This window comes from Myotis brandtii, unplaced genomic scaffold, assembly GCF_000412655.1.
Source record: "Myotis brandtii unplaced genomic scaffold, ASM41265v1 scaffold5656, whole genome shotgun sequence".
Lineage (NCBI taxonomy): Eukaryota > Metazoa > Chordata > Mammalia > Chiroptera > Vespertilionidae > Myotis > Myotis brandtii.
The window spans coordinates 1-11538 of record NW_005370108.1 but is presented as its reverse complement, the minus strand read 5'-3'; the positions used below and the strand labels follow the sequence as shown (position 1 = coordinate 11538).

Genomic DNA, 11538 nt, shown 5'->3' with positions numbered 1-11538 from the left:
GATGCACGCTGACCACCAGGGGGCAGATGCTCAATGCAGGAGCTGCCCCCTGGTGGTCAGTGTGTTCCCACAGTGGGAGCGCCATTTGGCTGATCGGGATGAGCGGCGCTTCCACAGCAGGAGCAGCTGCTCAGAGGGTGGGTCCACAGTCGCTCAGCTGACCAGGATGAGCAGCACTCCCACAGTGGCCAATCACCGCAGGCCACGCCCCACCATTGCACGAATCCGTGCACGGGGCCTGTAGTCTATATATAAAAGCCTAAGTGACCATTACGACCAGACAACCAGCCAGTAGCTATGATGCGCACTTACCACCAGGGGGCAGATGCTCACTGCAGAAGCTGCCCACTGGTGGTCACTGCGCTCCCATGGCTGGCCAACCTCCCACGGTCCCTGCCCCCAGACAGCAGGCTCCCATCAGGATTGGGCAAGACCGCCCCGATCGGCCCTGATCACCGGTCAGTCCGAGGGGCCCCACCCATGCATGAATTTGTGCATGGGTCCTCTAGTATATGATAAGAGATGATGAACAAGCAAAACCTATCAATTAGGAATAAAAAGTTACTAACATAAACACCTGCCACTGTCCCGTAGTATAAAGACACCACAGAGAGATGGGAGCCACAGGTAGAAAAGGCTTTAAAGAGTCTCTTAGTGGAGGGCACCCTCAGGATGATGGTCCCTATATGGATATATGAGCCCACAATAATACCAAAAGGCACAAAGAAAAGCATTCCACCCTCAGTGAATATGACCAGCTTATTCAGGGAGGTGTCTGGACAGCTCAGTTTCAGAAGTGCAGCGAGGTCACAGAAGAAGTGGGTGATGGTATGGTCTGCACAGAAGGACAGTTGGGCCAATAGGAAGGTGTGTAACAGGGCACTGCCACAGGAGAGAATCCAGGAGCCAGCCACCAGCAGCACACACAGCCCCTCCCTCATGATGGTGGTGTAGTGCAGAGGGTGACAGATGGCCATGTACCTGTCATATGCCATCACAGCCAGAAGAAATCCCCCCAAAATAAGAAGAAGTACACCTGGGAAATGCATCCAGCATAGGAGATGGATTGATCCTGAGTATACATATTCATGAGCATCTTTGGAGCTGTGACTGATGAAAAGGAGATGTCAGTGAAGGCCAAGTGGCTGAGGAAGAAGTACATGGGCGTGTGCAGGCGAGAGTCCAGCCTGATGAGCAGGATGATGAGCAGGTTGCCCAGCACCGTGGTCAGGTACATGCCCAGGAACAGGGTGAAGAACACGCCCTGCTGCCCTGGCGGGATGGGGAGCCCCAGGAGGAGGAACTGGGACACGCTGCTCTGGTTCTCAGGCCTCATGTTCCTCTTGGGTCTGCTGGGGATGAAAGGACAGTGTAAAAAGGTAAAATACTTCCAAAGTGTGATTATGGCCACCACTGTAGGGTCTTCTACTTTCTCCTGGAGAAAAATACTATCCTTGCATACACATAATCAGCTAGAGCTGCCATAGCAAGCAACATACCCTCAATGCCCAACATTGATTTTTTCAATGAAACTAGAGCAAATTCATTCTTCTTAATTTTTTAATTAGACAGGTTCCTGGCACCATGCTACTAATTGGAAATGCACGAATAAATGGGACACACAGGACCTCTTCCCTCAGCCCCCTGACCCTCTGGGCACCCCTGACAGAGGACTGAGTAAATGTGAAGCTCTGCAGCCAGATTCCTTGTGCTGCAAGTCTGGCCCCACCACTTTCTGGGTGGATGAGTTGAGGGGGTGATTGTCTTCGCCTCATGTTGTGCCACAGTAGGTGGTGATACCAATGTCACATATTCCTAGAGGATTCCAATTCAAGACACATTAATATCTAGGAACAGTGTCTTGTATAAAATAAACACAAAATAATACCCATTATTTTTATCTGAGCTCTCACCCTCTCAAGAGGCATTTCGGAGTGCATATCCTGTCATTGGGTCAATCTTCCGGTGAAACAAGTCTAAATGCACATCCATCTATTTGCCAAGAAATAAACTTACTTACCTCAGTGCATCTATCTCCATCTGTACCGGGTGCTTCATGCTGGCTCAGAAATGAGGATCCATAGGCAGGAAACACCTGAGACCTGAGATCTGGCAGGTGAGACTGGGGACTCTGAAGGATGGGAAGTGTCTATTAGGATTCACAGTTACCTGACTGACCATCACTATTTCTAGTACCGATCTTCACATTTATAATAATTGACATTTAGTGAACACTCTGTCAAACCAATACATTTTTGCATTATTGCCTCATTAAATTTTAAATAATCCCAGAAGATAGCTGTTATAAAACTTCATCATATACATACTCAGAAGGAGTGAGAACTATCATGATCACACAGTTAGTTACTGCTGTAGTCTCAATTCTCTCATGTTTCTTAGATTTATTGGAATCTCTGCTCCTATAACGCTTCTGTTTATCCCTTTCTTTAATTAGACAAAAGAGCCAGGACCTTAAGCAATATGGTCTCAGGATTTGAGGGAGTCCTTTTGCTCAGACAGTGGTCATATTCCTACAGCCCAGTAGTTTGCAAATGATTTTCATGTACTTCCGGTTTCATTCCATCCACCAATGTTTGTTCTGTGTCTGCGAAGTAGGGAAGACAGAGATTTTTGTTCTATTACTCACTACTAACAGGAGTAGTGAAATGGCTTACACAATTTCACATAGATACTGCCCAGCAGGGCCTGGTCTCAAAGGTAGACTTTCTGATCATCTTTTCACTGAGAAGAGAATTCACCCATTTCTTCCTGTGGGAGGTAGAAAGGTTAAGCTAAAGTTGAATGTCAAAATACCCATACTTTTGGGAGAGGAACTTGGCATTAATATTGTTGTGTGGGTGTGTAAAAAGGTTAAGTAATCCCAGTAAATAACTAGGATCTCAAACATCTCCTGGAAGAGACCCATTTCAAGGAAAGGGAACAATACAGAAATGGTACCTTGATTCTGTCAGCACCATGAGTGAAAGAGGTGGCTGGGAGACACTCAGTAATAGAGAGGAGAAGCGGCTGCCTGGAGGTCCAGGGGAGTCTTTGGATGGGCCAAATTTTCCTGTCAGGTACCAGGTATTGTCCCCTAGCATTCAGAAAATGGAGATTCAGGTGTCATGGCCTCTACAGGCTACAATTTACTAAGTGCTTACAATGTGCTAGAACCGAAAGGTTAAGCTAAAGTTGAATGTCAAAATACCCATACTTTTGGGAGAGGAACTTGGCATTAATATTGTTGTGTGGGTGTGTAAAAAGGTTAAGTAATCCCAGTAAATAACTAGGATCTCAAACATCTCCTGGAAGAGACCATTTCAAGGACAATATAGAAATGGTACCTTGATTCTGTCAGCACCATGAGTGAAAGAGGTGGCTGGGAGACACTCAGTAATAGAGAGGAGAAGCGGCTGCCTGGAGGTCCAGGGGAGTCTTTGAATGGGCCAAATTTTCCTGTCAGGTACCAGGTATTGTCCTCTAGCATTCAGAAAATGGAGAGCAGGTGTCATGGCCTCTACAGGCTACAATTTACTAAGTGCTTACAATGTGCTAGAACCTAAGCACCTTACAGACAAGATTCCATAGTGATTGTAATTATTCCCATTTGACAGTGGAGGCTGATGAGCATGTACGACCACAAAGCTATTAAGTGGGAAAAAGACAAAGAATTAAGTGTAGCCATAGGTGACCTGGAGACACTCAGTAATAGAGAGGAGAAGCGGCTGCCTGGAGGTCCAGGGGAGTCTTTGAATGGGCCAAATTTTCCTGTCAGGTACCAGGTATTGTCCTCTAGCATTCAGAAAATGGAGAGCAGGTGTCATGGCCTCTACAGGCTACAAATTATAAGTGCTTACAATGTGCTAGAACTTAAGCACCTTACAGACAAGATTCCATAGTGATTGTAATTATTCCCATTTGACAGTGGAGGCTGATGAGCATGTACGACCACAAAGCTATTAAGTGGGAAAAAGACAAAGAATTAAGTGTAGCCATAGGTGACCTCAGATATGAGCATTTAGTTTCTAAACTATGTAACAAAGTTGAATAAGAAGTTCAAAAATATTGGGCTTCGGGGATGCTCCTATATTACTCAAATCACTAAAAAATGGTCCCCAACAGATCTTCAAAATGGGCTTTTCTTTTTAAGCTGCCTGTGTGGGTTCTAATCTGTAGCTATGGTGAGTCCAAATGTATGAAAGTAAGATGGGGGTTTTTTTGTTTGTTTATTTGGCCTTTTTCAGTATCTTGGTTTTAAGTCTCCATCCTACATATCTTCTGTGTGAAGGAAGTCAAGGTGTGAGTTTGTTACATACAAGAGCACTCACACACTATCCAGCCTTGCCAGATGGAGACTTACAGACTTCCCTGGCTTACACTCAAGCTAAGTAAATACAGCCAGAGTGTGAGTCAACATCACACAAATCTATGCAAAACTCACACAAAATACACTCACACTGTGCAACACAGTTGCGCACACGTAACTATCAAGCATCCTCCACCACACACATTGCAGTCATAGGCAGTCACACATTCAAATCACAAGTGATGCACAAGGTCTTCCATGCAGCACACAGGCAACAAAACACAAGTAAAATAAGACACACATCGCTGAGGAAACTTTCCGCCTTCTCTGACTTATCCATGTCCTCGGTGGAGGCATTCAGTGTGTGAGTAAGTGACACACATACACAAAGTCATACAACACACACACACACACACACACACACACACGACTATGGAGATTTCTGGTTCCCTTCTAATCTATACCAGGGCTGTGAGTTCTGATACCTTGTGCTTTGTGCTGTCTCCCGAATCCTCAGTTTCTGTGCAGGAGACCCAGGCTTAAAGGAAAGGGGAATAAACCTTTATGGCCCTAGGACCTTTACAGACTCTCATGTTTGTTCACCAGCTTCAAAACAACAGGCAGAACATCCCCTGTTAGTAGCAGAAAGAGACCCCAAAGGGAGACAGCCCCAAGTCCCTGAGTAGAGCAGCAGTCATTTGAGATAACTGCCCAACCTCCTCCTGGCCCCTTGGGATGGAACATGTTTAGGGGCCAGAGGAGCTGAGCTGTACCTGGAGTCCCAGGAGAAAGTGTTCTTAATGTCAGTCATATCTCGGGCCTCTGGTCAAGTCTCTGGATGGGAAGCAGGAGGTTCCCAGTTGCTGGTGGCCTCTGCATCACAATTTCAGCTTCTCTGCACAGCAGTGAATGGCCCAGGCAGTGTACGGGCTTCAGCAAGCTGGCAAAACACTACACAGACATCTGTTCCAACACAAAGCCCCTTCAAATGTATTGGTGTCCCCATCCTGTGTGGGGTCCTATAGGGTAGGGTCTGTGCCTTGTTCAGGGGCAATGGGATTGAGTCTGTCGGCTCTGGGAAAAAGACTCTGGGCTCTGTCCCCTTACAAAGAGAGCATGTCTGAGAGATTTATCAAAGATCTCTGAGACCTGGGTCCTTCAAAGTAGGAATAATAATAATAGTAATACTCTTCAGGTGAGTTTGAGGGATGATTAAATGAGCACATAATGGAAGCTTAATAAATGTTTAGAATTATTGTCAATGTCTGTGTAACACTAAGTATCAGCTATGGCTGAAATAGGCACTGGGTAATGTTGAGTGAATTCATTTGTTCATTCATTGACACGTTCTCTTAAATAATTACTAAGGTTCTCACAAATGTAAGATATATACTCTGGAGACACAGCAGTGAATAAAACAAACAGAAATTCCTCTTGGAGAGCACACATTCAAGCAGGGGGAGCAGAAAACAAATTTTAATTAAAAATATGGTCGGTAAATGGCAAAAAAGTGCTGGGGTACAACAAAAATCAGGGTTGCAACTAGGAACAATCTCAAATGTCCATCAACAGATGAATGGGCAAAAAAAGCTGTGGTACATCTAAACAATGGAATACTACTTGCCAATAAAAAGCATGATCTAATGAGCTCAAAGAATGTACCATGTATTGATACATATTAAACATAGATGAATCTCAAAATGCTTATGCTGGGTGAAAGAAGACAGCAATAAAAGAATATATTCTGTATGACCCATTTAGATAAGCTTCTAGAAGGTGCAAACTAGTTGATGTGACAGAAACAGATCAGTGGTTGCCCTGGGGGACAGAGGTGAGGAGCAAAGAGGCAGCAGGAGGTAGGCTTGGGGAAACTTCGTGGTCCTGACAGCTTGTAGTCATAGCTTAATGGGTGTATACATATGTCAAAACTATCCAAATTGTATACTTTCAATATATTAAACTTATTATATGTCACTTAAACCTCAAAAAATCTTGGTGTTTTTATTTTTTTCAATGTATCTTTATTAGTTGGAAGCATTACACATGTCTCCTTTGTATTTTTTCACATTGACCCCCTCCGTCCCACAACCCTCCTTCCATGCCTTCACCACACTATTGTCTGTGTCCATGGGCTATGCATATATGCATATAAGGTCCCTGGTTAATCACTTCCCACCCCCGCTCCCCCGCCTTCCCTCTAAGATTTGTCAGTCTGTTCCATGCTTCTATGTCTCTGGATCTATTTTGTTCATCAGTTTTTCTTGTTCATTAGATTCAACATATGAGTGAGATCATGTTATACTTACTTTCCTTTTTCTCATTTTTTAAATTAAAAAATTAAATTATAGTTTACGTACAATATTATTTTGTATTAGTTTCACATGTACAGCATAGTGGTTAGACAATCATGTACTTTCCAAAGTGTTCATCCTGATATTTCCAGTACCTACTAGGCAACACACAGTTATTACAATATTATTGACTATGTTCCTTATGCTGTAATTTATATCTTCATGAGTATTTTGTAACTTCTTTTTATTTTTTAAAATTTATCTTTATTGTTGAAAGTATTACAGATGTCCCCTTTTTCCCCATTGACCCCCCTCCACCCCGCTGCCACCTCCTCCCCATGCCTTCACTGCTCTATTGTCTGTGTCCATGGTTATGCATAAATGCATATTAGTTCTTTGGTTAATCTCTCCCTGTCCCCCCCCACCCCCTTTTCTCTGAAATACGTCAGTCCATTGCATGCTGGGTCTCTTTTGTTCATCAGTTTATTTTGTTCATTAGATTCCAGGTATAAGTGAGATCATGTGTTACTTGTCTTTCTCTGACTGGCATAACACTCTCCAAGTCCCTCCATACTGTCTCAAAGGTTAAGAGACCCTTCTTTTTACAGCTGTATAGTATTCCATTCTGCAAATGCACCACTGTATTTTTTATCAATTTACATACTGATGATCATTTGAGTTGTTTCCAGATCTTAGCTATTGTAAATCATGCTGCTATGACCATGAGGGTGCATATATTGTTTCTGGTTGGTGTTTCAGACTTCTTAGGATATATTCTGAGAAGTGGGATCGTGGGATCAAATGACAGTTCCATTTTTTATTTTTGGAGGAAACTTTAACTCTTTTCCATAGTGGTTGTACCAGTCTACATTCCCACTAACAGTGTACTAGGGTTCCTTTTTCTCCACATCCTTGCCAGCACTTGCTGTTTGTTGATTTATTGATGATGTCATGCTGGCAGGTGTGAGGTGACATCTCATAGTGGTTTTAATTTGCATATCTCAGATGATTAGTGATATTGAACATTTTTTCATATGTCTATTGGCCATCTGTGTGTCCTCTTTAGAGAAGTGTCTGTTCAGGTCCTTTGCCCATTTTTTTAACTGGATTGTTTGTTTTCCTGGTGTTGAGTTGTAGACGTTATTTACATATTTGGGAAATTAACCCCTTATCAGATGTATTATTGGCAAATATGTTCTCTCATACAGTGGTTCCCTTTCCATTATGTTGATGGTTTCTTTTGCTGTGTAGAATCATTATATTTTCATGTAGTCCCATTGTTTATATTTTCCTTTCTTTCCATTGCCCTAGGACATATAACAGCAAAAATATTGCTACGAGAAATGTGTCAGATTTTATTGCCTGTGTTTTCTTCTAGGATTTTTATGGTTTTGCGACTTACATTTAAGTCTTTTACCCATTTTGAGTTAATTCTTTTGTATGGTGTAAGTTGGTGGTCTAGTTCATTTTTTTTGCATGTATCCATCCAATTTTCCCGACACCATTCATGAAGAGATTGTCTTTACTCCATTCTATGCTCTTCCCTCCTTTGTCAAATACTAATTGACTAGAAAGCCATGGGTTGACTTCTGGGTTCTCTGTTCTGTTCCATATATTCTATATTCCTGTTCTTATGCCAATGACAGGCTGTTTTGATTATAATGGCCTGGTAGTATAGTTTGATATCGAGTATTGTGATGCATCCAACTTTGTTCTTTTTTCTTAAGAATGCTGAGGTTCTTGGGGACATTTTGGTTCCATATAACTTTTTGGAATATTTGTCCTAGATTGGTTTGGGTACTATGGACATTTTAATGATGTTAATTTTTCAGATCCGTGAACAAGGTATATGCTCCCATCTATTTGTATTTACCTCAATTTCTTTTTTTTCCTTTCTTTTTAAAAAAACTTTATTGTTTAAATATTACATATGGCCCCCTTTTTCCCCATTGACCTCTTCTAGCCCGCCTGCACCACCTCCCCCCACCCCAGGCCTTCACCACTCTAATGTCTGTGTCCATGGGTTATGCATACAATTTCATTGGTTGATCTTTTTCCACCCATTCCAACTCTCCTGCCTTCCCTCTGAGGTATGACAGTCTGTTTGATGCTTTTGTGTCTTGGATCTATTTTTGTTCATCAGTTTATGTTGTTCATTATATTCCACAAATGAGTGAGATCATGTGATATTAGTCTTTCTCCGACTGGGTGGAGAAAGGGACCCATTACAACAAACTCTTATTTGGGACCCATAACAACAAACTCTTATTTCGCTTAGCATAATGCTCTCCAGGTCCATCCATGCTGTTGCAAATGGTAAGAGTTCTTTCTTTTTTAGAGCAGTGTAGTATTCCATTGTGTAGATGGACCACAGCTTTCTTTTTTTTTCTTTTTAATTTGTATTTGCCATAACCTTTTAAAGCAGAATGTGACAAGAGCACTGCATTTCTATTCACAAAACTTGCTCTGAGTTACTTTCAAACGGCTTTACAACATATGCCTAGGTAGCTTATATTTCTGCTATGCTACACAATCCTTTAGAGACAAACCCTATGGACAGTTACTACCATCCTGTTGGTCAGCTTAGCATACTAACTTCTAGAGGCCATACTAGTACATGCAGTTGATAACTACAGGGGATGTCAGGCTTAAAAAGTAGATCTTAGGGGATGAAGGTTGTTTCACAGCTTTCTAATCCACTCATCTGCTGATGGGCACTTAGGCTGTTTCCAGATCTTAGCTATTGTAAATTGTGCTGTTATGAACATAGGGGTGCATATACCCTTTCTGACTGGTGTTTCTGATTTCTTGGGATATATTCCTAGAAGTGGGATTACTGGGTCAAATGATAATTCCATTTTTATTTTTTTGAGGAAACTCCATACAGTTTTCCACAGTGGCTGCACCAGTCTGCATTTCCACCAGCAATGTATGAAGGATCCATTTTCTCCATATCCTCACCAACATTTGTCATTTGTTGATTTGTTGATGATAGCCATTCTGACAGGTGTGAGATAGTACCTAATTGTCATTTTGATTTGCATCTCTCGGATGATTAGTGACTTTGAGCATTTTTTTCATATGCCTTTTGGCTTTCTGTATGTCCTCTTTGGAGAAGTGTCTATTTAGGTCCTTTGCCCATTTTTAAATTCAAGTGTTTATCTTCCTTTTGTTAAATTGTATGAGTTCCCTATAAATTCTGCATATTAACCCCTTATCGGATGTATCATTGGCAAATATGTTCTCCCATGCAATGGGTTCTCTTGTTATTTTGTTGATGGTTTCTTTTGCTGTGCAGAAACTTTTTATTTTGATGTATTCTCATTTGTTTATTTCTCCTTAGTTTCCATTATCCTAGGAGTTGTATCAGGAAACATATTATTGCTATGAGAGATATCTGAGATTTTGCTGCCTATTGTTTGTTCTAAGATTTTTATGGTTTCACGTCTTACATTTAAGTCTTTTATCCATTTTGAGTTTATTTTTCGTGTATGGTGTAAGTTGGTGGTCTAATTTCATTTTTTTTGCATGCATCTGTCCAATATTCCTAAAACCATTCATTGAAGAGACTGTCTTCACTCCATTGTATGCTCTTGCCTCCTTGGTCAGATATTAATTGAGCACAATAGGCTTTATGTTTCTTATTATTTATTTACCACAAGAAAAGGTCAAGAATTGTTATCTTTCTTTTAATTTTTTTTCTGTTTCACTATATTACTGCTGTGTATCTGCTCCATGTGAGTGACATAGGTGCTTATGTATCTGGGTTCTGACTTACGGCAAAAACCACGTTACGTCGCGCCATAGGAATGGATCTCCGATGTAACCTGAAGACCTACTGTAACCACAAGAAAGCTGCATCTTGACTATACTATACTGTACTGTGCTATACTATACTATACTAGTATCTATATCTCTATCTTATCTATATCTGTATATGTATCTATACCTATCTCTCTCTATAAAAGGCTAATATGCAAAGTGTCCCCTCGGGAGTTCGACCAAGTGACGGGGAGTTTGATTGCTCGCTATGATGTGCGCTGACCACTAGGGGACGGCGTGGAATGAAGGAAGGACCCGGCTGGCAGCCAGAAGGCCCCGATCAGCCCTGATTGCTGGCCAGGCCTAGGGAACTTACCCATGCAGGAATTTCATGCACCAGGCCCCTAGTATTGATATAAAGCATTTATATTAATATCAGAAGTAGATAAGGTGTTAAGGTAGGGACCCATTACAACAAACTCTTCCTAATTATAAAACTAGTGGCGTGCTCTTAAATGCATTCCTAAAAAGTCTCTTTTTCTAACAGCCTTGCTTTGTAGCATATACCAATTTTTATAGTGTAACTATTCTTATCATGGCTGATTACAGTCGGCCAACATAATTAGCCAGAAGCCAACAAAAGCCAGCATAAAAAAAATCAGTTCAAAAAAAAGAAAGATCACCAGGCACAGATCATGATGCTAAATAAGTGAGTGTTCTACAACATAACAACATTAAAAATGGGTGGGAGCGAAACCAAAGCCTGGCTCAGAATAACAGAAGCACGGCAGCTGCCGAGGGCTTCTCTGGCCAGTGGCTCTCCCTCCAGTCTACAGCACGAGGAATATCTTTGTGAACCTCTTCAAGGGCCTTTTTGGCAAAAAAGAAATGCGCATTCTCGTGGTGGGCCTGGACGCTGCGGGGAAGACCACCATCCGGTACAAACTGAAACTGGGTAAGATCATGACCACCATCCCCACCACTGGATTCAAAGTGGAGACTGTGGAGTATAAGAACATCAGCTTCACTGTGTGGGACTTGAGTGACCAGAACAATATCTGGCCTCTGTGGCGCCACTACCTCCAGAACACACAAGGTCTCATCTTTGTGGTTGACACCAATGAACGATAGCATGTGAACAAGGCACGAGAGAAGCTTATGTGGATGCTGGCAGAGGAT

General features: G+C 42.0%; 2 protein-coding genes across 2 annotated transcripts in view; one reads left to right on the top strand and one right to left on the bottom strand.

Annotated features, from left to right (window-relative positions):
• LOC102257964 (olfactory receptor 1J4-like) overlaps positions 1 to 1336 on the bottom strand; it is an 8539-nt gene extending 7203 nt beyond the window's left edge. The window contains 2 exon segments of the mRNA XM_014549670.1: positions 566 to 1021; positions 1024 to 1336. Of these exon segments, the coding sequence (XP_014405156.1) occupies positions 566 to 1021; positions 1024 to 1336 (769 nt within the window).
• Positions 1337 to 2976: 1640 nt separating this feature from the next.
• LOC102257649 lies at positions 2977 to 11535 on the top strand (the record flags this gene model as incomplete). The annotated part of the gene is given in 3 exon segments (XM_014549669.1): positions 2977 to 3084; positions 3615 to 3782; positions 11140 to 11535. Coding segments are annotated over 3 exon segments (672 nt in total), but the record flags the coding sequence as incomplete, so codon positions are not given.
• Positions 11536 to 11538: the final 3 nt, after the last annotated feature.